At 50.5% G+C, this 26,507-nt stretch overlaps 3 protein-coding genes and 1 long non-coding RNA gene across 8 annotated transcripts in view; 2 read left to right on the top strand and 2 right to left on the bottom strand.

The window, feature by feature from the left end:
• tmprss13a (transmembrane serine protease 13a) overlaps positions 1–2,539 on the bottom strand; it is a gene marked incomplete at its 5' end in the record, with an annotated part of 7,175 nt that extends 4,636 nt beyond the window's left edge. Inside the window, 2 exons of the mRNA XM_084467432.1 lie at positions 1–75; positions 2,522–2,539. The exon at positions 1–75 is cut by the window's left edge and continues 94 nt beyond it. Coding sequence (XP_084323558.1) covers positions 1–75; positions 2,522–2,539 — 93 coding nt within the window. The remainder of the gene's footprint in view (positions 76–2,521) is intronic.
• A 1,862-nt stretch (positions 2,540–4,401) lies between these two features.
• il10ra (interleukin 10 receptor, alpha) lies at positions 4,402–9,270 on the top strand. The gene is made up of 7 exons (XM_084466869.1): positions 4,402–4,673; positions 5,528–5,645; positions 5,876–6,048; positions 6,155–6,300; positions 6,864–7,038; positions 7,208–7,326; positions 7,606–9,270. Exons 1-7 carry the CDS (start codon positions 4,607–4,609, stop codon positions 8,419–8,421), a joined length of 1,614 nt encoding a protein of 537 aa, XP_084322995.1. The 5' UTR covers positions 4,402–4,606; the 3' UTR covers positions 8,422–9,270.
• A 131-nt stretch (positions 9,271–9,401) lies between these two features.
• Positions 9,402–13,623, bottom strand: LOC311342590. Of its 2 annotated transcripts, none has more exons than XR_014633412.1 (4): positions 13,383–13,623; positions 10,191–10,325; positions 10,065–10,092; positions 9,402–9,916 (listed from the first exon to the last, which is right to left on the bottom strand). It is a non-coding gene; the product is annotated as an uncharacterized lncRNA (long non-coding RNA). The 2 variants fall into 2 exon arrangements; XR_014633413.1 differs by lacking the exon at positions 13,383–13,623 and adding an exon at positions 10,857–11,537.
• A 74-nt stretch (positions 13,624–13,697) lies between these two features.
• Positions 13,698–25,859, top strand: tmprss4a (transmembrane serine protease 4a). 4 transcript variants are annotated; one of them, XM_084467431.1, is made up of 13 exons: positions 13,698–14,026; positions 19,424–19,475; positions 19,668–19,799; positions 20,112–20,264; positions 20,369–20,495; positions 20,708–20,827; positions 21,207–21,250; positions 21,601–21,763; positions 21,878–22,038; positions 22,357–22,452; positions 22,864–23,006; positions 24,885–25,037; positions 25,148–25,858. In XM_084467431.1, exons 3-13 carry the CDS (start codon positions 19,697–19,699, stop codon positions 25,157–25,159), a joined length of 1,275 nt encoding a protein of 424 aa, XP_084323557.1. In that variant the 5' UTR covers positions 13,698–14,026; positions 19,424–19,475; positions 19,668–19,696; the 3' UTR covers positions 25,160–25,858. The 4 variants fall into 4 exon arrangements, with proteins under 4 accessions (XP_084323557.1, XP_084323556.1, XP_084323555.1 ...); XM_084467430.1 differs by having other exon boundaries at positions 19,665–19,799; XM_084467429.1 differs by lacking the exon at positions 13,698–14,026 and adding an exon at positions 15,849–17,006 and having other exon boundaries at positions 25,148–25,859.
• The last annotated feature ends 648 nt before the right edge of the window (positions 25,860–26,507 follow it).

The raw sequence follows: 26,507 nt of genomic DNA, 5'->3' as shown, positions 1-26,507 counted from the left end.
CACTACTGTCTCATAAGGCTGGAGGGGGGGCTGCGTATGCAACACCACGGAGTAGTAAGGAGGAGGGAGGTCGTTCTGGAGGAGAGGGAAGAGGGCGGAGACTCGTTACACACCACGTCCTTGGACTGGTAAAGCCAAATCACAACACGCAAAGAAACGAAAGAAAGAAATGAACAACTTGTCGATGTGCGAACAAACTTGTTGTTGGACTTGTTGTCCATGTTGTGTTTCTCACCCTGATCGCTCACCTACACCGTTATCGCTTATGGTTCGAAACAATTCAAATAGAACCACTGGTGTATCCTAGCAACCTGGAAAACACCCTCTGATTTCAACCACTCTAATAATGATAGCGATAACCTCTTTGTTAGGGTTGGTTAATCAATAGCTTGGTCCCGGAGCCTTCCACCACAATCTCTTGTTTGTTGATGCTTTGGTTCGGCGAAGCAGCATTCCTGTTGGCCGAGCTCGTGGGACTCAGGTCATGTGTTGTGACGGTAAATGTGTTCTAGTTCCCTGTGGGCAACAACATGCTGCCTGGAATCTGAATCATCTTGTCTGGGAGGGTTTTTCACATTTTGCCATGTCACTGAAATCTGGTTTGCCCAAATTCTTGTCCCCTCATTGCTGTGATGTCACTGCTGCCACTTCACAGCAACACGGACGGAATCCAATGGAAACACAGATATGAGCCCCGATAGTGGACCCATGTAATCAGTACAAAGGGATTTAGGCTGTGGATGGATTGAATCATCTTAGGGCGAAATAGGGAATAACGTGGCAATACAGTAGTATTATTAACATGTTAGTAATCATTTATACAATACATTAGTATTATTAACATGTTAGTGAACTCCATTATAATCTATACAATACAGTAGTATTATTATTACTAACCCTATTATTACTAACCCTAACCCTAATGATAGTGAACTCCATTATAACAATGTATACAATACAGTAGTATTATTAACATGTTAGTGAACTCCATTATAATCATTAACACAATATGTTAGTATTATTAACTAATTACTAATGAATTATCTATTAGATTATGATTATCCATTAAAGTCATTAATAGAAAAGTAAGAGAAGAAATGTTGTGAGAATAATTTGAATGCTCCCGAGGGGTTGTGGGTAAAAATGAGTTTAGAGGAGAGGTGATCCGGTACCTGGATCTATAGGCACCCAGGCTCTCTGGGACCCTTACAGGGACCTGATAGGTGGACCAGCAGGTTTATTGGTTACCAGAGGCTGTTCCTCTTTGTGTTTAGCCAGTTTACAGAGAAGGCTGGAATACTTGGGAGATAGCTGCAGGCAGTTCAAATAACATCTGTAGGGTCAATCGGTTAAAGTTAAACAATACCTTGTGGTCTGATCCAGTTACAGAGTATCTATCGTGGCCCACCGCTGCAAACTCACAGACACTCACAGGTATCAGGTTGTGTGAAACGTCCCGACCTCCATGAGTCCACAAAGCAGGGAGTACCCTTAACGCTGAGTACTCGGGAGGCTGTACGTCTGTCTGAGGCCTGGTACCACCACACAGCTCACTGTCTGCCCAGTCGACACTCCCGAACCCACGCGACATACACAACATCTCGAGCAGTAAACGGAATAAATCCACAGATCACGCGCCTGTACTACCGCGGGCATTTCACCAAACTGCTAACACACTTCATCCGGGAACGTCAGAGCCACAGTAGCTCATCGTATCTCCCCTGAGAAAAGCTGGAGATCGAGCACAGACCAGTCTACTTAAGTCAAGTCAAGTCAAGTTTTATTTGTATAGCACAATTTACATGCGGCTGAGCCGCAACCAAAGTTCTTCACAGAAAGTGCAGATACACAATGAAAAAAAAACTCTAACTCTAGGAGTTAAAATAAGATAAAATAGAAGAGAAATTTAACCCTACTTAACCCTCACCCTAACCCTAACCCTCACCCTCACCCTACCTAACCCTAACCCTACCTAACCCTCACCCTACCTAACCCTCACCCTAACCCTCACCCTCACCCTAACCCTCACCCTCACCCTCACCCTAACCCTAACCCTCACCCTCACCCTACCTAACCCTAACCCTACCTAACCCTCACCCTACCTAACCCTCACCCTAACCCTCACCCTCACCCTAACCCTCACCCTCACCCTCACCCTAACCCAACCTAACCCTCACCCTCACCCTAACCCTCACCCTACCTAACCCTAACCCTAACCCTCACCCTACCTAACCCTAACCCTACCCTAACCCTCACCTTCACCCTAACCCTCACCCTACCTAACCCTAACCCTAACCCTCACCCTACCTAACCCTAACCCTACCCTAACCCTCACCTTCACCCTCACCCTCACCCTCACCCTCACCCGCCCCCTCCCCCCCCCCCCCCCCGGGGGCAGGAGGCCCTCTGGGGGGGATCAGGTCAGAAGGTGTCAGGGGCCGCCAACCTCCTCCACACATCAACAGAAGAAGAAAAAGAAGAAGAAGAAGGAGGAGGAAGAGAGTAAAAAGAGACAACCTACCAAATCTTGCTTTGCCATCGGACTGAGGTGGAGGCCGGGAGGAGGGCAGGTGAGAGCTGGTGGGAGGGGCTGTTAGGTTACCTTCACCTCGTCATAGGCCAGCGGTGTGCTGTGCTCCAGGGTGATCCACGCCCTCTCTCCCCTCTCCTCTCTCCTCCCCTCTCCTCTCCTCTCTCCCCCCTCCTCCCCTCTCCTCCTCTCCTATCCCCTCTCCTCTCTCCCCCCTCTCCCCTCTCCCCTCTCTCCCCTCTCCCCTCTCCTCTCCCCTCTCCCCTCTCCCCTCTCCCCTCTCTCCCCTCTCTCCCCTCTCCCTCCTCTCCCCTCTCCTGGCCTGGGTTTCTCCATTGACCTCCATTCAGGCTCCGTTAGATAAACAGTCCTGTCCATCCATCTTCCTCCTCCCCACATCCCCCCCACTCGACCCACAAACTCTTTACTTTAACCCCCCCCCCCCCAGAGAGAAGGGAGTGTCCAGGCAGCTCGTTTTCTACCTGATAGACCGGTCTCCTGAGCCTGTGCTGGTTCCTGGTTTGTGAGTCTATTGTGTTTCAAACAATCAGGGCTGAACCAAACACCACATGGTTAATCCAGCAAACAAACAGGCTCCACCATCAGCCCCTGATCAGCCAGCGGGCATCGGTCCGCTGGTCAGTGTGTCTTATGGGCTAAAGGAACACGCCATCAGCCCCTGATCAGCCAGCGGGCATCGGTCCGCTGGTCAGTGTGTCTTATGGGCTAAAGGAGAGGTATCCTCGAGTTCATCATCTCTACAACGCACATCAACTAACATTGGTGACACAATGATCTAGATAGAATTTACAATCAAAGCGATTAAAATCACAAAATCACATACATGAACACGCTCATACAAGTTGTTGTGAAAATATATTTGGTGACAATGCACCCAAAACATATGCACATGCACTATGGTATAGCACATGCACTCTGATATAGCACATGTACTATGATATAGCACATGCACTATAATTGAGCACATGCACATTCAGTCAACTTTGCAACACAGAGTAATACGATGACTATTGAAGTCGACTTCGAAGTTCACTAAAGTCGAAGTTCACTAAAGTAACAAATTAACAGGTTGTATTGATGCAGTGGCCGGCCAACATAAGAGTCATCAGGTGAACATTTTGGTTTAAAGGAAGCCCAAACTGGGACTCTGCCCCATTCGGCTCTCTGATGTACAGCAGGAACTGCTGAAGTGGGGCAAAGGAAACCGAGACAGCAGGGATTGTGGGAGGACCAAATAAAACGCACAGAGTTGACCTATTTCAGCACCACTAGAGGGCGGTGTTGAGTCTCAGCGAAGAAGAGGACGTGTGGCGCAGGGGAATAACCAGAGTGAGCCCGGGGGTTGCTGGTTTAACTCCACCGTGCCCCACAGACCGCACGAGTCTGCCTTTACGTGAACAGACGGAACAACGGAACAACACACAACGTAGGCCTACAACACACACCACACCACACGCAACACAGCCCGCGGACACGGGGGCCCCTGGTTCTGGTTCTGGGGGTTCTGGGTCTGGTTCTGGTTCTGGGGGTTCTGTTTCTGGCTCTGGGGGTTCTGATTCTGGTTCTTGTTCTGATTCTGGTTCTGGTTCTAGAAGCAGGAGGGCGCGATCTGTGGTCGCCACGATCGTTGATTCGGTTCATTTCAAGTGGTTTAGATAGTTGCTGGATCGAATCCATATAGAAAAAAATATATAATAAACCGACAACCGAAACGGTGACACTTGACAATCCCCCAGCAGAAACAGAAACAGGAAGCGAGTCTGAACCCGAGACCGTGCTGATGTGAAACGAGCGCCTGTTTCCCTAACTCTAACTAACTATAACCTGTACCCTAGAAAGTTTCAGAAAGTTGACGGCGTCAGTGACGTATAGTCGACGAAGGAAGAACCGAGGGCGATAGAGGAAGAGCCGCTCATGCAACAAGAGGCGGTTCCAGAAGCTCTCTACGACGAGACGGACTCAGAGTCTGTAGCCTGAACATCTGGAACAGGAAGGCAGGTCACAGCTGGAGTCCCGCGTTCTGTCCGGAGGGACAGCGGAGAGGAGATATCTTGAATGGAGAAACTCCGAACTCTGATTTGTGTTCTGCTCTTTACTGCGGTCTGCAGCAACAGTGCGGCAGGTAATAATTATTAGTTCATTTAAAGTGTTGATAATAATGACCTATTATTTTCCTTAAATGTCTCTCTATTGTTCTACCCTCGTTAGTGTGTGTGTGTGTGTGTGTGTGTGTGTGTGTGTGTGTGTGTGTGTGTGTGTGTGTGTGTGTGTGTTTATGCTGGTCTTAATGTTAACGGTATTAAAACACCACACTGGTCGGTCTCACATCTGTCGCTGTTGCAATTCATTTAGAATTTGAAATTAAATAATAACTTGGATTAATATTATTATGATAAAAACATCCTGGCAGTTCTGGTCGTTTTTCGAATATTATCAGCCCTCCCCCCATCAAAAACGCTTTCCTTTCTGATACAATTTGACCAAATGACAACTTTTAAAAGTAGGCCTATGTGTAAAGCTATCGTATATAAAACATACATGAAGCTGTTCTAAAGTGTTAGAAGAGATTTGAATCATGGCCGTTAAGTCTGGCGGATGACGCGTCTCCTCTGTCCGACGAAAGACTCTCTCCGCTCCCCTTCCCCTTCCCCTTCGTTTTTTCCGTCTGCACTTCTTGCCATAACGAACCGAACCGAATCGAGCCAAACCGAGTCGAGTTTTACGATGAGACTCAATCAACGATGAGACTCAATCAATATAAAGTCGAGGGGAAACAAAGTTCTGTTCATTTGTATCTTTTATTTACGTGACCATATTTGTGTTTTATGTAAAAAAAAAAAAAAGAATCAGTTCTCTTGTTTTGGGAATCAGATCTCGTCGTTCACCTTCAGGATTTGTTCGTTCCGACCGTGTCGTTCGCGAATCGCCCATGCCCATAACCCAGTAAGGCTGATCCTCGAGCTGTGTGTTCCTCAGCCCCCCCCAGCCCGCCAGACAACCTGAAGGCCAGCAGTTGGGACGGCGAGTTGACAGTGGTTTGGGACCCCCCCAGTGACGTCACGCCCCTGGCCCGGTACTCGGTCCAGATTTCAAAGTAAGAGCCCCCCCCCCCTTTAATGATGAATCACCCGCAACACTCCTCAACGATTCTCATGACTCTTACACATTATTTTAAAAACAAACTTGCTTTCCTCTTCATCTAGTACTCACTAAAGAGAATGTTGTGGTCAGTGAAGGACCAGATGTCAGCTGACCCCTTTGGTCGCCGCTGTGTGGCCGTGTCTCACGTTGTCGTTCCCCCCCCCCGACCCCCCCCCCCCACAGGTCCAACCTGGAATGGATGAACGTGTCATACTGCACCATGATCCAGACCCCCCTGTGTGACATCACCCAGCTCATCGACAACTTCCTGATGTTGTACCGGGTCAGAGTTCACACCGTCGCAGCCAACGGCGTCTCAGAGTGGGCCGTCCTGAAGAAGATCATGCCCAACGACAGTAAGACCCGCTTATATTGTTTGAACCCATGTGACCGAGCCCTCCTGCCCCGGGGGGGGGGGGCGGGGCGGGACGGTGTCCTGACGAGGTCGCTGTGTCTTGACAGGTAAACTGCGCCCGCCCTCCTTCACCCTGCGGGCGTCATCCAGCTCTCTGAGCGTGACGGTGGAGGAGAAGCCGGTCCTGATGAAGCTCTCTCCGTATGGGGTCACCTACACCATGTTCCTGGAGGAGAAGGGCCGGCCAAACAAGGTACAATACCTCGTTTACCTTTCTAAACGCCTTAGTGGAAACAATGGGAGCTCTGTAACATTTTCACATTTACATTGAGGCCGTTTAGCGGACGCTTTTATCCAAAGCGACTTACAATTAGTCCATTTGTCAGAAGAAGACAAACAATATATCTCTGTGGGTAGAGTAAGGATGTTCACAGAAACAAGTGCCAACAACTAACAATCACTAGGTTAACCCATTCCCCGTACAAAACAGAGATAGCTAGGATAAGATGCTTCTTGATGCTCAGTACTATTTTTAAGTGCCAGGACGTACAACATACAATAAGTGTGTACATTAAGTGCCAGGACATACAACATACAATAAGTGTGTACATTAAGTGCCAGGACGTACAACATACAATAAGTGTGTACATTAAGTGCCAGGACGTACAACATACAATAAGTGTGTACATTAAGTGCCAGGACATACAACATACAATAAGTGTGTACATTAAGTGCCAGGACGTACACAACAGCCTTATTACCCCCTGCAGAGGGCACGTCAGCAGTATGTCATGTTTAACCAGAACGTGTCCCCAGACCACGGTGGTGTACCTGAGGGACGACCACGGGGGGGGCGCCGAGGGGAGGAGCCACACCTTCCGGGCGCTGTACTGGGGGCGGGACTACTGCGTCCGGCTGCAGGTGGCGGGAGACACGGCCCTGCAGCGCAGCAACGTCTCCGCCCGGCAGTGTGTTCTGCTCCCTGACCCGGGTGAGGAGAGCCTCAGGACACTGTCTCACTATCACAGGACACTCCCACTATCACAGGACACCAGAAAGACAGATAGACAGACTGTGTGATGGGGGGTTGGGGGGGGCAGACAGTGTACAATGCTTTGTGCCTGGTCTCACTTGGCCCCTGTCTCCTCCATGCTCCCCAGAGTGGTACTCGGTGGCCGTGCCCTCCCTGTCCGCCCTGGGTGTCCTGGCCGTGCTCGTGGTCATCATGGCCGCCCTCTGCAGCTTCCTGAGGCATCCGGACAACACGCCGCTGGCTCTGGTGAGGGACTGCTGCTGTACTGCTCGCTGCACCACAGGAAGTGTTTTTTTTGTGTTAATGTGCAAGACGAGATATTGTGAAATGTTTGGCCCTTGGTTTTTTGCACTTTGAGCTCACCTTGATGAAGGTTTGATAACGAATCAAACATGCGGGGCAGCAACGTCACGGTTTGATTCACCTCAAAGTCCTCACATGAGTCTCGGTTGACTCAGAAGTTCCTGTTTGGCAATACTGAGCAATAACAAAGTGTCCACTTCCCTGTCCCTCTTTGACCCACAGAAACTCCCCGAGAAGAGCTGGTCTCCCCTCCGGGTGGAAGAGGAGAACATGGAGGTTGTCACCGACAAGGGCTGGCTGCTCTGCATGCCACCCAAGGCCCCCCTGGAGGGCTGGGGGAACCCCGGGCCCCGGAGCCTGGAGGCCTTCAGACCGGAGACGGACTGGAAGAGCGAAAGGAGAAGCAGCCTGGACAGCGGCGTGAGCGTGAGCTCCAACGGCGCCGCGAAGACAGGAGGAAGCGATGCGGCCAGGCAGGAAGACAGCGGCTGCGTGAGCAGCGGCGGCTCCCGCGGTGGGGAGGAGGACCCCCCGCGGCCCTGGAGGACTCAGACGGAGACAGGAGCCCCCGAGGTCCCTGGGCCGGACCCCCAGCAGCGGGGCTCCAGCAGCTCCGAGGGACCGGACGGCGGGTCCGGACAGAGCGGTCCGGCCGCGGACCCGTACCGGCACCAAGGGGGTCCGGTGGTGGGGGTCCAGACCCAGGGCGGGGGGCAGGCTCTGAAGGGGGTCCGCGTGGAGCCGGACTGGACGGCGGGGGAAGCCCTCCCGGGCTACCGGAGGGGACCGACCAACGTGGAGCTCTCTGGAGACCAGCCCACCTTCACGACAAATTACCGGCGGAAAACGCACATCCAGATGGAGACGCTGGTGAGCGTGGAGGACTCTGACTCACCGTCGGACCCGACGCAGGCGGCGTCGGAGGAGGCGTCCCCCACACTGTTCCTGCCCCTCACGTTCCTCCCCTCGCTGGGGGGGGGGCTGGGCGGGGGCATGGCCCCCATCTCTCTGAGTGACGTGGAGCTCTGGGGCGAGTGACCCCCCCCCCCCCCCCCCCACTGGAGAGACTTGAGCCTAATGGGATCGCTATTTAATTTATTTATTGGTTTGTTAAGCTCCTGCTGCTGGCTGCTTGTTGTTTTAAACAGGCTGATGAGTTCAGAGCATGTGCATATGGACACGTGTAAGAGTTCTGATTAAAGTTGTGTTGTACTGCATTGTGTGCATGTGAAGAATGCAATGGGAAAGCGAGACTGGCCCGCTGATATCAAAGAGGAGTTGACCATAAAGCACATCATGTCTCTGTGAACGGAATGCCCAGATGCAAAACAGACTTCTCCTAAATGATGTGGTTCTGTTGATTATTGCGCTGAAAGGCTTCCTCTTTTCAGACTAAATATCTGCCTCTCTTGATTCAGTTTCGATGGGTAAAACCTACATTTTCAGAGAAACGTGTCTGGAATACATTTTACTAACTAGTCATATAGGGCCACTAATGCCACAGAACTCCGCAGTGGAGTCAGATGTTTGAGGGACATTATAGTAACTCAGAATTTCCAATAACAGGTCACCAAATGTGAATCTACATTTACATCATTACTTACGTTTTTAAAACATTGGCGATTTCAGGGTCAAAGATTTAGTGAACACAGATTTGCTGTCAAAGCAGCCATCAACATACTTTACGTCTTTATTTAATAAAGTTCTGACTGGGTGACTTGTACATTCAGTTATAGCCTTGTTTATTGTAGTATTGTCCCACTCTGGAGGCTGTGCTCAAAGAGTATAATAGTATAATAGTAATAGGTTTAGAGATGGGGAACATCCTCATCTACATGCTGGTCTGCTCTGTGACACTTGAATTAAAAGCACTTCCTATGAAAGGTGGTCAGTTATACTTTGAATATTTTCCGAAAGTAAACTCAAACAGGAAGTGAGAAGTCAGAGAAATAAACTTTTGACCTCCCACACATTATGTCAACCACATGTCACAGAGGAACCACAACCTCAGTGCTATCAGCTCTTCAAATCATGTTTTATTGGTATTTTATAGCAAGGAAATACATGAATGATTAGATAGATTAATTATTATTAATTAATTATTATTATAATTATTATTATCAATGATTAGAGAAAAAATGCAGGCACACACACACATTTAAAATACCTCTGTCAACATATATTGTGTTTAGAGGACATTTTAACACCATTCAGCTTTTAACTTTGTGAAAATAGATTGATCGAATCATTATAATTATAAATAATATATATATATATATATTAATATATATAAATAATAATACAAATAATATCAGTCATAATTATTATTATTATTATTATTATTATATGATAAGAAAAATAAACCAGAGTAAGCTAATACATTTTTTATAATAATAGAGACCAGACCAGAAACATAGGAAGTCAGCATGTTGGAGTTTAACAGAACACATCACTTCCTGTTTTTCTGAAATTTAGGTTTCATTTGAGGGTTCCACTGACAGAGAATGTTGGGGTCTTCTTCACCCCCACCTTTCTGTAGAGAGAGAGAGAGAGAAAGAGAGAGAGAGAGAGAGAGAGAGAGACAGAGAAAGAGAGAGAAAGAGAACCACAATTGGACTACCCTGAGTACCTCGCAAAAAGTGTGTGAATTCTGTGACATTCATCCAAAACAAAACACTTACGTGAGCACTTTCTCCTTCAACGAAGGTTCTATGAGAGACGGCGCAAGAAACAAAAAGAATTACAACTGAACAAAGCTGAACAATGAATGTACTTATTTATACATTTTAATTGAGGGATCCACTCACTCTTCTTCTTGCAGCACTTTGTACAATCCTTGAACTTGTACTTGTAGCAGAACTGCAAGATGCCGATGGTGAAGAGGATGGCCAGGATGCCGAAGCCCACAGCGATCCCCACCGCGGTGGAGCTCCTCCTGCTGGCTGGGGAGGGCAGGACACACGACCCGTCAGTACTGCACCGATGGATCATACACCCGCGGAACAGGGCCCATTATAAAGAGCTTTTCTCTGCTACTGATCTTATTCTCACTATCTGATGAAGTGGGATTGGAAAATCAATGTTTGGTAATGGACCCCCCCACCCCCCATCCCCCACCCAAACTGAGGAGCTTGTTCTTCATCAGGCCCCCGTGGTGAGTGGGCGAACATTAGAGCAGATCCATAACAGATGCCCTTGCCAAACGGAGGTGTGTCTTTGTGGAGTTGACTAACTTTAGTTATATACCTTCACACAGCCAGTGAAACCATAACTGAAGCCTGAACATGGCGCACGATGACACACAGGATGACACATACTGAACCAGAACAATAACCCTGCTGAGAGAGAGGTGAGAGACTGATAACCACAGTGACCTTAAAGAGCTGGCTGAAGACCAGTCGACTCCCCCTGGTCTCCAGACTCTCTTCTCACTCCCTGCTCGCAACTGCTCCAATGAGGACGATTGTTCTTACCATCGTTGCCCATCGTTGTGGATCCCAGACAGACAGGCCGACGACCCCCAGTGTGTTGCTCCGCTCAGCCCCTACGGTCCACCTGGGTTAACATCCGCCGACTGCGTCTCAGTGGTGAACTCTGCCCTGCCTTCCATATTTAGCTCACCTTAGGCTCTACCTCCCCCATCGCTGACATTCCTACTAGACTGGTCCATCTCCTTCTGCCCCCGCCCTCAGAGAAATGTCTGTCTGATAGTCTGTTCTGGTGTCCTCTCAATATGTTCACAGTGAGGTAGTAAAACCACCAGTATTCCTCAATGTGTTCACAGTAAGGTAGTAAAACCACTGGTATTCCTCAATGTGTTCACAGTAAGGTAGTAAACCCACCAGTATTCCTCAATGTGTTCACAGTAAGGTAGTAAAACCACCAGTATTCCTCAATGTGTTCACAGTAAGGTAGTAAAACCACCAGTATTCCTCAATGTGTTCACAGTGAGGTAGTAAAACCACCAGTATGTGTGTACTGTTTGCATTAGCATGTGATATATGTACTGTATACATTAACATGTTATTGATAACATTCAGATGGCTACTGGATATAATCCAGTCTAATCTACTACTACTGCTGCTACTACTGCTGCTGCTACGACTACTACTACTACTTCTACTACTTTTCTAAAAAAAAACAGCCCTACCCCTGATTTAGGTGGTAGGTGATGCCCTCTACTGGTTGAATCATTTATTACACTTTAGAGACTCGGCATTCGATCATATCACGGACGATATCAAGTCATAATTGATTGAGATGAAGACGGAATTCATACATAAGAAGTCTCATTCACACATATGCACCGGAGGACGATGCTGACATTACACAGATACATCAGATCCTTTGTTGGGAGGACGGTGAACCAGGTGGTGCACAGACTGGCTCTGTGTAAACACAGACCGCAGATCAACAGGCGCTGGGGCCATTTCACTTCTGCGTTTCGGTGGAACACGGGGGGCACTAGGACCCAGCGGGGGGTGCTTGTCAAGATAATTTGACAGATGCAAATAGGAGGAGGGAGAGAGAGAGGGGTAGGAGAGAGAGGTAGGAGGGAGAGAGAGAGCCGGGAGGAGAGAGAGAGGTGGGAGGGAGAGAGAGAGGTGGGAGGGAGAGAGAGAGGTAGGAGGGAGAGAGAGGTAGGTGGGAGCGAGAGAGAGGTGGGAGGGAGAGAGAGAGGTAGGAGGGAGAGAGAGAGAGGTGGGAGGGAGGGAGAGAGGTGGGTGGGAGAGAGAGAGGTAGGAGGGAGATAGAGGTAGGAGGGAGAGATAGAGGTAGGGGGGAGAGATAGAGAGGTAGGAGGGAGGGAGAGAGGCAGGTTCTAGATAATAGGCTTTAGTACGGCGACGCAAACGTAAATCTCTGTTACACCAAACAAATACTACAATATTCCTCACTAGACGGCTAAAACAAGAAAACATCAATTAAAATCTTATTTAGCATCAGGCCAGTGTTTATGGATGGCTCTAGCCACACACTAATGACAGAGTTATCTAAATATGTGATAACACTATTTTAATTTCTAAACTACATTTATGAAATAGCGAAGTCATGCCACAAAATAGACTGCAATATATTATTATAATGCAATGGACCAGTCTGATCCATCCCGGCCTCCTGTAAGGTATTGTAAGGTTATCTAGGACCATTCAGAGAGGATGTGGAGGGTGTGACTGATTCAATCCCTGATATCTAACGTCCCCGTTCCTAGAATGCAGTTTTGACACACAGTCCTTCATCAGGCTCATCCTACACCATCTGCAAGGTCAGGGGAGCACACAGAGCTACACACACTGCTACACACACTGCTACACACACTGCTACACACACAGCTACATACAGCCCGGTACACACTGCTACACACAGCCAGTACACACACTGCTACACACACTGCTACACACACTGCTACACACACTGCTACACACACAGCCCGCTACACACACAGCTACATACAGCCCGGTACACACTGCTACACACAGCCAGTACACACACTGCTACACACACTGCTACACAGCCGGTACACACACTGCTACACACACTGCTACACACACAGCCCGCTACACACACAGCTACATACAGCCCGGTACACACACTGCTACACACACTGCTACACACAGCCGGTGTACTTTTTTGTACACTTTTTGTCTGCACTTTGGTTGGTTTTAAGTGTCGACACACACATGCTGTTACTTCAATTTTATTTGTATAGCCCTTATAGTCACACAGTCAAGCATGAACAAAAACGTAGCAGTCTATGCATCATGTCTGTATCACTTTTGCACCCCTATGTTCCAAACGGAAGACTGTCGAGGTACGTTTGAAGCTTTGCTTAAATGCTATATGCTATTAAAATGCTACACACTTGCTAATACACACATGCTATTACCGCCATGCTGTTACACACATGTTGTTACACACATGCTGTCACAAACGTGCTATCACACACATGCTGTTACACATGCTATCATATAACAAGTCATTCAGATTGAGGGACTCACCTGCCACCACTGCTCCAGTGTCAGCTGAATTCCCCTCCTCATGGCCTGCCGTACTTCCATACCGTAAACGGTCCCATTTCGGAGAATATGTACAATACCAGGACTGAAGCTTCCTCAAATCCCACCCCTCTGCCAGGAAGACCGGGTGTTTGAAGGAGAACAGACAAAGAAAAAACACTGCTGGATTGGATCACACACTTGATTATGATTATGGTCTGATTATATTACGAGGGAGAGAGAGAGAGAGAGAGAGAGAGAGAGAGGGGGGGGGGGAGGCTGGATGGGAGGGTGGGGGCAGAGAGAGGGGCTGTCTGGGTGTTCCCTGTTCAAACAAGGAGATGAGAATGGAGAAGGTTGGACTGCTCTATAAAGACTGTGACTGAGGCAATGAGGAAGAGAGCCACAGCATTCTCACGCGGAAATAAAGAAAGATTTGTGTGTTTAGTCAAAGTTGCAAATCGACTGGGAGGTAGAGGACTGTGCGGCAGCACAGAGATCTCCATAGATCAGTCTCACTGCTGCGCTCAGAAGGCTTTAGGCTCCAGGTGCCAGTCCTGATCCAGACCAACGTCCAAAAGGGTCCAGAGAACCTCCTCTTCGGCCCTTCAGACCTTCATCGAACTGGACTGGTCCACCAGTAACAGGTAAGGCACGGAGACCATGGTCTGAGAGTGGTCTGAGAGTGCTACTTAAAACACTTGATCATGGTGCCTTAACCCAACTGTGTTCATGCTTTAAGGAAACAGTTGAGTAGCCTGTGAATATAAATGGCCTACTTTGTCGTAGAATACAAATTTCCTCGTGGAATAAATTGTGTCCAAAAGTATTGAGCAGAACTTTGCCCCCGCTGCTGAACTTCTGTAAACATAGCCTATCAGCATGACAGATCCACCCGCTCACCGAGCTCTGGGACGCTTCTTCTCTGACAAATCAAAGCCCTTCTAGGACAGCCGGGGTTTTCAGTATTCTGTGAGTAGTAGTATTTCTGAACAAACTGGAGATGTAAATGAATGGAGTGATTTAGACAGGAGAGCAGCTGTTCCCAGTACAGCTGACTGCTGACACACGGTTTCATTGGGCTGACTTTAGTTTCTGCGGAAGCCATTAGAAACTATGCAAATGTAAATCAATACTATGATCAATATAATGCATCAGCAGTAATCCATGAGCGTTCTTTTCTGTGTAAGTAAAGAAAAGTTAATAAGCATTAACTCAGTTTCTGACTCTGTTTCCAGTTATGTTTATGATACAACGTAGAACACTTTTAATTGTTTCAAATGCCTCTTTTCCACCGACAGTACCAGCTCAACTCGCCACGACTTGGTTTGGTTCCAGGCATGTCGTGTTTCCATCTACAAAGTACCTCTTCAACGTGGGTGGGTCGTAGAAAAGAACGGGGCGGGTCCTCATTAGGGTTTAATCCCGGGAGACGGGAATCCAGACAAATCTGACCAAGACTATTTCCTGATTCCCGGGAAAGGTTATGACGGGAAACAGGAAATAAAATAAAAGTAAAAAACGCAATGAGTGCGTGTCTATTGTTGTCTATTGTTAACGTTGATGGAGGCGAAACTCGAGCCCCGGGAAAGGAACGACACAAAAACGAAACAGCGAAACGCTGATCCGTGTCCCCCTCGGGAGCACACACAATTCAACTTTGCGTGATTATTCCCGTTTGCACTGCAGCCGCTGGCCAATCAGTGGCCAGCAGCCTGTTTAAGTCACACAAAAGTACCAGCTCAGCTCGCTTGGAACCTCGACGGAGGTGCTACTAAAAAAAGTACCTGGTTCCAGGTACCAGGTCGTTTTTTTGGCGATGGAAACGCAAAAAAAGGCGGGCCGAGTCGAGGCGAGTTGAGCTGGTACTGTCGGTGGAAAAGGGGCAAAAGTGAACATTTAAGTACATTTGAACTTCCTAAAAGCCTTCCTTAAGGCTGAGGACGTGGAGAGAGGTGAGGACAGCAGACCTGTGCAGCTACACACACCGGGCCACAGGGCCCCTTTATGACCCGTCTGGAGTCATATCTCACTCCTCATCCCTATCAGCAGTCTGGACTGAGCTGATCCCCTGTGTGGTGATGTCATCAGTCCTCTGTAGGCGCCGGGGGCTTCTGATTGGTCCTGGTGGGACGCCACAATAGGCTCCTGTTTGAAAAAAAATACGCCCTCTCTCTGAGCAGCAGCCAGTCAGAGACTCCCACTCACTCCCAGCCTTCCCTTCTCTGTCGGAACGGGTCGCCCCGGGGTTAAACCTCTCAACACGACTCACCAACAATAGACCTACAGAGCCTGATGTCCATGGCTGTGCTCAGACCCGGTTCCTCCATTTGGCTCCTGATATGGACCTGCTGTGTGTGCATCAGCATAGTGTGTGGTTCCCTCCACATGACCAAAGCGGTCCACGAGGCTGGTCCGGTCTGGACGCTACTGGTGGACTGGCCTCGTCCCAGCCTACCTGAGGACCGCTGCGTGGAGTCAGGTGCCGGACGGACGTGTTGCTGCAGGCACAGAGAATTAGAGATTCCTGTTAATCGCTGATCCACCAAAACCAAACACCTGGAGTCCTGACAACACACAGCAGGTGTTAAACAAACACACACACACACACACACACACACACATACACACAGACACACACACCTTAGCCTCAAGGAATGGTACTACAGCCATCACACACACACACACACACACACACACACACAGACCTTTGGGCCATCCTGGGCTGTGTGCGTGTCTTAGCATGTGTGGGTGAGATAGACGAAGAAAGAGAGAGAGAGAGAAAAAAGAAAGAATGAAAGGAAGAGTGAGCGCTTCATGGCAGTGGCCTCTGCGTGGGTATGTGTTGTTGTGACTCTGTTGTGACTCACAACACACACACACACGTCACACACACGTCACACACACACACACACACACACACACACACACACACACAAAAGTTGTGAATGTGTGTTGTGAGTCTGTGTGTTGTGAGTGTACACCATGAGGTTATGATGGCTGAGCGTCGTGTGGGCTTATCGCAGCTGAGAGCGACAGTTGATCATGAAGGGAGGGGTGAAACTGACGATGCCGGGACAATGTCCGCCGGAGTGGCAAGGGGGGGGGGTGCGGGCAGGCCGATACAGGTAGAGAGAGCGGGAGGGGGGCGGAGCCAGAGAGGGAGGGGCCGTGTCGCGTTACCTGGAATAGTTTTGGCGTTGTTTGTCAGCAGGCGGGCTGGGTCACTCAGAACAATGCTCACTGACACGCTGAGCGGCAGAACAAAGATTCACACCAGCAACCCTCAGCACAGCCCTGGGATCACACAGCGGGCGGGGAGGCACACGCACCCAGGGTCTAGTTACCCAGAGACAGAGAAAGAGAGAGAGGGAGCGAGAGAGACAGAGAGAGACACACACAGAGAGAGAGACAGAGGGAGCGAGTCGAGCGACAACAAAAGCGCGCACGAGAGAGAGAGAGAGAGATTGACTGTTGGAGAGGAGCGAGAGCGCGAGTTTGACGCCAGCATAGCAGAGCCGTTTGGAGTCAAGTGGAGCAGATCAGAGCGCTGGGAGGAGAGTGGAGCGAGGTCCCCTTCTGCCAGGCAGCCCAGCAGCCCCGGCTTCCCGGAGCTGCACCATGCCGGTGAGCGACACTCTGAACTCCCTCCCGTCAAAGATTTGACAGATGAATTGTAATTGCACCTGCGGTTTCTGTGGTTCCGTATCCGCGTAGGTCTGCGCTGTAGTTGAGCTTTCCGGGGAACGGAGCCAAAATTGTTTATGTTTGCTCAGAGAGTCGTTCTATTTAATGACAGGGTGAACTGGTTCCCAACCGCGCTTCAAACCACAGTCTTCGTTCTGCCTTCGTTCTTATGGGTCTGGGGAATTTGGAAGTGATTTTGCGTTGATATCATCATCAATCATTTGTTATATATATTTATGGTTCAATTGATGGTTTATGTAAATGCTCATGGAGTGTATAGTTTACATACATATACAATTACAATGTCTAATTATCATATCATCTACTTCTATGTGGTTATTCGGTTATAATATGGTGGTTTTAGGCGAGGCTATGTGAGAGAGCTGAGCTAATCTGTGTTGAGCCCGTGTATTAACAGGTGTGTGTCACACACACACACACACACACACACACACACACACACACACACACACACACACACACACACACACACACACACACACACCCTCCCTACATTACCAGTTGCGTGAGTCTCTCGGTAGGAGGCTGCGTGTTATCTTAGGGACCCTCCATGTGACCCAGCGAGCCCTTATCTCCTCAAAGGGCCCCATTGTGGCCCCTCACCTGAGAGGACTGAAGGGGCCGGTCAGCTAGGGGCCCGTCAACTAGGGGCCCGTCAGCTAGGGGCCCATGAGGCGATCCGGTCCAGGGCCGGTACGTGTGGTAGGGGGTCCAGCCGGGGGGGGGGGGCCTCAGACCGGAGCTGGGCCCGTGATGCACTAGTGTCCCCCAAGGGCCCACTGTCCTCGGGCCCTTGGGGGACACAAGTGCATCACAAGGTGGATCTCTTGGGACTGGATGGAGAGCGTCCCCCTCCTGGAGGGAGGTGACCACGCGTAGGCACGGAAACGTGGCAGGTGACCACACCCCTCCTGAGGTCACAGCTGGCATCGTTTCAGACCTCGTCATAAGGGACCTAGCGTCGTTTTGAGGAGTCGTCAATCTGGTCGCCGTGACGCATTGATACGGGTTCTAAGCCTGTCTCCTGTTATCTCATGCCCCGTAATAAACGCTGCCCTTGGGACTGGGCAACGACGTCGGGCTCATTATGACCATCAGCTGACAAGCACACGCTATGTTTCTTATCGTGTGTGTGTGTGTGTGTGTGTGTGTGTGTGTGTGTGTGTGTGTGTGTGTGTGTGTGTGTGTGTGTGTGTGTGTGTGTGTGTGTGTGTGTGTGTGTGTGTGTGTGTGTGTGTGTGTGTGTGTGTGGAAATACTTTTGAGGCCTGATGGACACAAGAGAAACCCTCTTAGGCCGAGTCTAATGCCTGGTGGGAAACACACACACCTGACAACACACACACACACACACCTGACAACACACACACGCCCACACCCACACTGAACCTGCTCCACCACATCTTTGAGAATCTGGGATCTAAACAAGCGTTGCTATTTGTCCAGTGTTGTAATGTCCCCCTGAGCTCATTTAAATATAAACAGACTCTCTCAGTCAGTGTGTCTGTCAGTCAGTGTGTGTGTGTGTGTGTGTGTGTGTGTGTGTATGTGTGTGTAGCATGATAGCAGAAGTAGAATTTGAATATGCAAAACATCAACTGTATCTGTAGAGGCTGGCCAGTGAGAGAACCCTTTCTGTCTTTCTTCTGCTTCCTGATGTACTTTGACTGGTGTACTTTGACTGGTGGCTCTCAGTGAGTGACTGCCTCAGACATGTTTCCATGTGTGGCACAGGCCGCAGTATCACAGTGGTGAGAGACCCCCCCCCAGAACCCCACCCAAAGCGAGCGCCGGTGGGCTGGGGACGGAGCATCTGTCCCCCAGCGTCAAACTACCACCGCCATACTGTTCCCCAGCGTCAAACTACCACCGCCATACTGTCCCCCAGTCAAACCACCACCGCCATACTGTCCCCCAGTCAAACCACCACCGCCATACTGTCCCCCAGTCAAACCACCACCGCCATACTGTCCCCCAGCGTCAAACTACCACCTCCATACTGTCTCCGTGCCTGCTGGTTGTGAGTCAGACGTACACTCCCAGAGGTACACTCCCAGGGGTACACTCCTGGAGGTACACTCCCAGGGGTACACTCCTAGAGGTACACTCCCATAGGTACACTACCTGTTTTAACGGTCGGTGCTCCGAGATCTGTCCGACTGGAAGGAGATCTGTGCTGTTGATAGTTCAGAGGGACCCTGGGGAACCCCGTCAGACGTCTGATGACAGCTGAAAGAAGACGCAGCCTTCCATCACGATGAGCTTCCACCTCAGGGAGTCCACATCGTCTGACAGTCTCCTCTATTCCCTCTCTTCCCCCCCTGTGTCTCTCTGCAGACGGACACCCTGCAGCCCAGAGACACCACTGAACCACTGAACCCTCGGCAAGGTGAGCCTTTTGACTTCTGCTTCTGTTGGAGGAACACAAATAGGCCTGTTCGGAAATCCAACGCAATGTCCTCACTGTAACTTCCCTGACTCCATCCATTGAGTTCCCTTTGCGATGCGTTCTTCCCTTTAGCGTTGTTCAGCTAGGTGACGTCATGCTCTCCTCTCTCCCCCCCCCCCCCCCCCACAGCAGTCCTCCGCCCGGGCCGACACAGGAAGCCCATGACGGCCAGCCGGAACACAGCGTCCAGGAGGAAGCGGGTAGTGCTGACGGTGCTGACCGTCATCGTGGTGCTGGGGATACTGGTCACAGCCGGCTACTTCAGTGAGTCCACACTGGGAGACGCTGGGCGCGCCATGCAGCACACCGTAGCACGGCCGCGTTCAAAACGGCTGTACGATATTGCGGAAGATTCACCCATTCGTGCACACATTCACACACGCCGACAGCGGGGTCAGCCATTCAGGGCGACAGCCAGCTCGTCAGGAGCAGTCGGGGTGAGGGGCGTCTCGCTCAGGGACACCTCGACACTCGGCTAGGAGGAGCCCGGGGGATCGAAATTAGCAGCCGACCCGCTCTAGCTCCTGAGCCACATGCCGCCCATGACCGTTCCTCTCTCTCACTGCACCTCCGCAGTCAAGCAGCTGATTGACAGCAAGTACTACTTCTGCAAGCGCTCCGTCAAGTTCATCCCGCTGGACAAGGCCTGCGACGGGACCAGCGACTGCACCGGCGGAGAGGATGAGCTCACCTGCGTCTCCTCCTTCACAGACAACACCACCTTCCCAGGTGAGAGAACCGGACCGAACCGCTCAGCTTCAGAACCCCCCCCCCCCCCACCCGAAAGGTGGAACCGGCCCTGACCGCGGTGTTGGTTCTGCCCCCCCCCTCAGTGCGCCTTGTAACGGCGGCCGGCGTTCTGCAGGTGTTCAACGAAGGCGCGGGCTGGAGGAGCGTGTGCAGCGACGACTGGACGGAGAAGCACACGGCGACGACGTGCCGACAGCTGGGATACACAAGGTGAGTGGGGGCCTCACCGGCCGGGGTCCGCCGGCCACAGTCGGTGTCTGAAGACAAGGGCCACCTCACCGGGGGGAACGCGGTGTCACTTTGACGACACTCTGGTTGACCTGGTTTTAACTTTAGGAACACACCGTGGACTTCTACTAGGAACTCAACCGCAACGGGTCTGTCTGATTGTTGTGTGATTGTTGTGTGTTCTGTGACCACAGTAACCCTCAGAGGACCGCTCTGTCAGTGGCGGCCCTGGGGGGCTCTCTGCAGAAGGGGCCCTTCACAGCAGTCCTGTTCGGGACCGGAACCAGTCCCATTCAAACTGCCACCATCGACCGGTGAGAGACACGCCCTCCTACGTTAAGGCCCTGGCCTGACCCCTTGACCCCTAGGCCTGACCCTTAGGCCTGACCCCTTGATCCCTAGGCCTGACCCCTTACCCCTGTGACGCCAGCGGCCTCCCTCTCTGTTGACCGACCGGTGACCTGGACTGCATTGCTTCCTCGTTTGGTTGTTGGTATCAGCTTGTGCAATGCTGACACCCGTGTTGCCAACGAGGCCAAGAGGGAAACTTGCACTCTCAGCTGAGACAGACCTAGATGGACCGGACGTCCTGATAGGAGGAAGGCTAAACAGCCCGCAGGCTAGTGGCTCAGTAGAGTGAGGGCGATATGTGGGCGGTGCACCGAACTAACTCTGCTTTGTTTTTCCCCGCAGAAAGGTGTGCAAAACCGGACAAGTAATATCGCTGACCTGCTCAGGTGAGGAAAGAACTTGAATAGAAGGTGTGTGTGTGTGTGTGTGTGTGTGTGTGTGTGTGTGTGTGTGTGTGTGTGTGTGTGTGTGTGTGTGTGTGTGTGTGTGTGTGTGTGTGTGTGTGTGGTGTGAGAGTGACAGCTCCTCCTCCTCCTCCTCCTCCTCTGTTGTGACACATTGTTGAACCACGGTTGAACCGCGTTGCCCAGCTAATCCTCCGAGAACGACGGAATGAAACCAAACCGGCTCTGCAGCTCTTTGTGTGTGCGTGTGTGAGTGTGTGTGTGTGTGTGTGTGTGTGTTACCTCGAAGACCAACGGGCCCGGTGTGTTGTTGTTGTTGTGTTGTGGAGCAGACTGCGGCCAGGCGGGCACCCAGGACCGCATCGTGGGCGGGACGGACGCCCTGATCAAGGACTGGCCGTGGCAGGTGAGCCTGCAGCAGAACGGACAGCACACCTGCGGCGGCTCGCTGGTGTCCCCGCGATGGGTGGTCTCTGCGGCCCACTGCTTCACAGGGTCAGTCCCCCCCCCGCTGCCGCCGCCCCTGCACCCCCCCCCCCCCCCCCCCCCCCCCGAGGGGAGAAGGAAGTCCTTGTTGACACACCTGCCGTTTCTCTTCTGATTGGTCAGGACTAAGAAGGAGGTGAGCCGGTGGCGGGCGGTCTCCGGGAAGACGTACATGAGCAGCCTGGGGGGCGCGGCCATCGACCGCATCATCACCAACGGGCGCTACGGCGGCAACGACTATGACATCGCCATGGTGCGGCTCAGCAGCCCCCTCAGCCTGGGAGGTGAGGACACAGAGAGAGACACTCCCCACAGGACACCAGGAGATATCAGTTAGAATAGAAGCACCTGGATCGGACAAAATCATACACCTTTTGGTAGGGACTAGAGACTCGTGTGACTCTGCTCCCCCTGCTGGTGGTTCTGTGGTACTAGCTATTATCCAACAGTGTTGTTTGATCGCAGACATTTCGCCACTGTAATTTCTTGGCAATATTTGTTATTCTGCTTGAATATATATCTATCTATATATATATAGATATATATATATACCATTCAATTTTTGGGGTTTTGTTGAATAATGTGGTGTTTGTGCGGTTTAGAGGGCCGCGAGCCGATCTGTCTGCCTCCCAAAGACCTGGGACTCGCAGCAGGAGACGCCCTGGTGGTGACGGGGTGGGGGTACCTGGAGGAGAAAGGTACACGCCCGCACGCACGCACACACGCACGCACACACACACACACACACTAATGCTCACTCACTCGCGCACACACACACACACACACTAACTCACTCACTCACTCACTCACTAACACATACACACTCACTAACACACTCTCACTAACCCTCACACACACACGCACACACGCACACACACACACACTAATGCTCACTCACTCGCGCACACACACACACACACACTAACTCACTCACTAACACATACACACTCACTAACACATACACACTCACTAACCCTCACACACACACACACACACACACACACACACACACACACACACACACACACACACTCAATAACATGCACACTCACTAACACACACACACACACACACACACGGCCCCTGACCCCACTGTGCTGTGTGTTCAGGGAGGATCTCCCCATCACTGCAGAAGGCCAGCATCCCGCTGATCAGCAGAGAGAAGTGCTCCAGCCCCGGCGTCTACGGCTCCAACATCACGCCCCGGATGATCTGCGCAGGCCTCCTGGAGGGGGGGGTCGACGCCTGCCAGGTGGGACAGCGGCATCTGAAACACACGATGAGCCTCGTCAGCAACATTTGCCATTCTCGGTAGCCTGGAAATCCAGAGCCATCTAGAAAGCTGTAGGGTCTGGCAACGAGTAATGGCCCAACTCAAGGGGTGGAACCAAGTGTGCATTTGAAAATATCACTGCACGCAATTGGATAATACTAGATAAGACTCTTGCCATATCCGGTCTGTAAAACAGCAACTCTTTTGGCCCGCCTATATCAGATACAGCGATGTGATTGGTTAATGTTCTGGGCCAGGGGAATCGGACGAGTGAGTATATTGCTCATTCCCACAGTGAGTCGCTGAGGAAATTCAAATTGTGCTTTTGCGAGAACTCTGGATTTCCAGGGTACATTCTTGGTCCAATACTGCCGACTAGTGGGGGCCCGCTGACATTACACCATCAACATCGACAACGCTTTTTATTTTAACCACCAAAAGATTCCTTACGAACTAGAGTACTTGTAGTTGCAATATGTCAGATTCTAAGTCCTAGCCACTCCCCCAGCAATAGAAGCGATGTTTTGGATCTGGCGTGTGATGGCGTGTGATGACAAATGTACTTATTGTAAGTCCCTTTGGATAAAAGCGTCTGCTAAATGCCCTAAATGTAAATGTAAATGATGGCGTCTGTTGTCTGAAAGAGAGACAGATGTGTGTGTACACACCTTACCAGACGCTTTGATTATTAAATGAGGTGGGTTATGCTAATCTATTCTTAAATGGCGATGGTTAAAAACAGTTCTCAGCTCTCAGCTAAAACTAGGACATCGTTGTTCATGAAACCACTGTCCACTTTGTTAACTTAGCACCACATTACTGACAGGCGGTGTGTACAGCGGCCAGAGTCACTTCCAGAGTAACTATTGTTGTTAAATGAGGAAGTGAATTCTCCCATGTCACAGAGAGGACAGCGACCGATGCGGTGGACACTTAAAGAGTTAATTATAATAAAGGGTAAAAGCAGTCTCTGCAGAGAGGCCACACAGTGCACCCAGCTGGCTCCTGGTGTCATCCAGCTCAGGATGTGGCTCGCGGTGTCGCCGTGAGTCTCAGTTCCCCTCGGGGCGGATAAGCGGTACAAACAGTGGACTGGTTCCTATAAATAATAACTAAGGGTTCACGGGGTCTTGGTGTGTTGTGAACAACACATGGAAATCTCCACAACGCTGTCGGCTCAAGTCTTCTGGAAAGCTTTGAACAGGGATTGGCGGGGGAAAACAGCGAACCACCTCATTCAATCTAACTCATCCCACTGAGCGCGTAGTGAGACTAGTAACACTACAGAGACAGGGTGACAAGTCAACTCAGAACAGGAAGTGCAGAGGCGGTCGTACAGACTCAATGTGTTCATTAACTGCCAACAGGTGCCTTGCTGCAGCCGTGCAGACATGCACGGCTGCATGCCTCCCCCCCCCCCCCCCCCCGGGTGACTTCAGGCCAATCCTAACCTCTCCACGAGGGTCACCCCCCCCCCCCCCCCCCCCCCTTAGTCTCCTCTGTTGTTACTGCACACGGTGGGAAGGTGTGCTATAAGAATCATGTTCACCAGTGGTCTCACTGAATGTATTCTTGGTAACTTTTTTTTGCCTGTATCTTCCCATGATCATGCTCTACAATGAAATCAAATATTTGTCCTAAAGTGTCCTAAAGAGGAGTTGTTCTTCACCAATCAGGAGCGGGCTGTGCTGTTCCTGCTAGTTCCCTCCCTCCCTCAGGGTTGAAACCTAAGCTCGGAATAACAGGAGCTCGCGGCGGGACGCTGTGTGTGCGTTGGCTCGTCCTGGAGACCCTTCCCTCCTCTTCCTCTTCCTCGCCTCTCTGTCTGAGTTGTTGTTGTTCCGCTGTGTGTCCCAGGGCGACAGCGGGGGCCCGCTGGTGCGCCTCTCCTCGTCCCGGTGGCGGCTGGTGGGCGTGGTGAGCTGGGGGGTGGGCTGTGCCAGGGCGGGGAGGCCGGGGGTCTACAGCAACGTGGACCAGCTGCTCAACTGGATACACAGCGTCACGGAGGTGAGCCTCATTCAAAGAAAAGACCCTTCTTCCCGATGCCCGGGAATGTGATTTCCAAGATGTGTGAAAGTCGGTATTCTCTCAACCCGTGCTTGTGTTTCCCGCTGTAGAAGAACCAATGAGGAGAGCCGATGAGCACGGGAACAGAGGGACGCTTCCTCCACGGAGAACAAACCATGCCAAGTGACTCCAGTCCCAAAGCCATGCCCATTACATATGCACGTCCATAGCCCCCCCTCACTAACCCTAGCCCTGGGTTAGTTGATCTTCAGGTGAGGCCTTGTGCCGTTTCAGGACTCGTGGTTTTATCTCTCAGCCACTATTAACTGTGAAGATAGGCCTATTGGATGCTTTAATAAGCCCATTATTGTAAATATTTTAAATGTTAACCGATAATCGTAGTCATGTCATGTTGTAACACATTTCTTGCACTTTCTGTTTTTATTGTGTGATCGCTATTCAGTAAAATGTCTCCACTCGAGCACTTTAAGGGACTGAAGTAGGCCTTTTGGTGCTTTGCTTTGTTTGTTTCTAAACACGAATGACCTAGCCTTGAGGACCTAGCCTTGAGGACCTACCCTTAAGGATCTAGCCTTGAGGACCTAGCCTTGAGGACCTAGCCTTAAGGACCTAGCCTTGAGGACCTAGCCTTAAGCACCTAACCTTGAGGACCTAGCCTTGAGGACCTAGCCTTGAGGACCTAGCCTTGAGCACCTAACCTTGAGGACCTAGCCTTAAGCACCTAGCCTTGAGGACCTAGCCTTGAGCACCTAACCTTGAGGACCTAGCCTTAAGCACCTAGCCTTGAGGACCTAGCCTTAAGCACCTAGCCTTGAGGACCTACCCTTAAGGACCTAGCCTTGAGGACCTAGCCTGACCTAGCCTTGAGGACCTAGCCTTGAGCACCTAACCTTGAGGACCTAGCCTGACCTAGCCTTGAGTACCTAGCCTTGTAGGAGGAGTCACTGGATGCAAATATAAAACCTGATGTGATTTGCGGCCGGTTGTGATCTTTTCAGAAGATTAATTCCAGGGAGACGCTCGCTAAACGTAATCTTGCTTTTGAGTCGTTAGAAGGATCTCTTTGTGATCATCCAATGGGATGGTTTGTAATATTGTGCACAGCGATGCAGAGATCAGTGTCTATGGTGCAGGTGGTCTGATTGACTAACTGATTAATGTTCATCAATTACTGTTCTTGTCAATGTAAAGACAACATGTGGCCACATTTATCGTCGTGTTGAACATGGTTTTGTACTTAAAAAGATGTTAGGGGCAGGAAGAAATCAATGAGTTGCACATCTCTTCCTTCCAATCTGTATATACTGTGTGCTGGTGTTTTTGTTTTTTTGTAAATGTTACTATGGATGTCACACTTCAGTTTTTTAATAAAACAAATAAAGTATTAAAAGTTGCGTGCATTCATTTAATAAACTTGGAATATATTATCCTGTAATTTCCAAAAGTTGC

Source organism: Micromesistius poutassou (assembly GCF_964030765.1).
Source record: "Micromesistius poutassou genome assembly, chromosome: 4".
Classification (NCBI taxonomy): Eukaryota; Metazoa; Chordata; class Actinopteri; order Gadiformes; family Gadidae; genus Micromesistius; species Micromesistius poutassou.
The sequence above is the reverse complement of the archived record's forward strand: the minus strand, read 5'-3'. Positions and strand labels throughout refer to the sequence as shown.

Bases quoted from the DNA above. Each gene is read 5' to 3' on its own strand.
- il10ra (XM_084466869.1), top strand. From the start codon at position 4,607: ATGGAGAAACTCCGAACTCTGATTTGTGTTCTGCTCTTTACTGCGGTC. The intron at 6,049-6,154 runs GTAAGACCCGCT...GTGTCTTGACAG, and splicing joins GAAGATCATGCCCAACGACA to GTAAACTGCGCCCGCCCTCC. The intron at 7,327-7,605 runs GTGAGGGACTGC...TTTGACCCACAG, and splicing joins ACAACACGCCGCTGGCTCTG to AAACTCCCCGAGAAGAGCTG.
- tmprss4a (XM_084467428.1), top strand. The intron at 19,800-20,111 runs GTGAGTCCACAC...GCACCTCCGCAG, and splicing joins GGTCACAGCCGGCTACTTCA to TCAAGCAGCTGATTGACAGC. The intron at 20,265-20,368 runs GTGAGAGAACCG...CCCCCCCCTCAG, and splicing joins AGACAACACCACCTTCCCAG to TGCGCCTTGTAACGGCGGCC.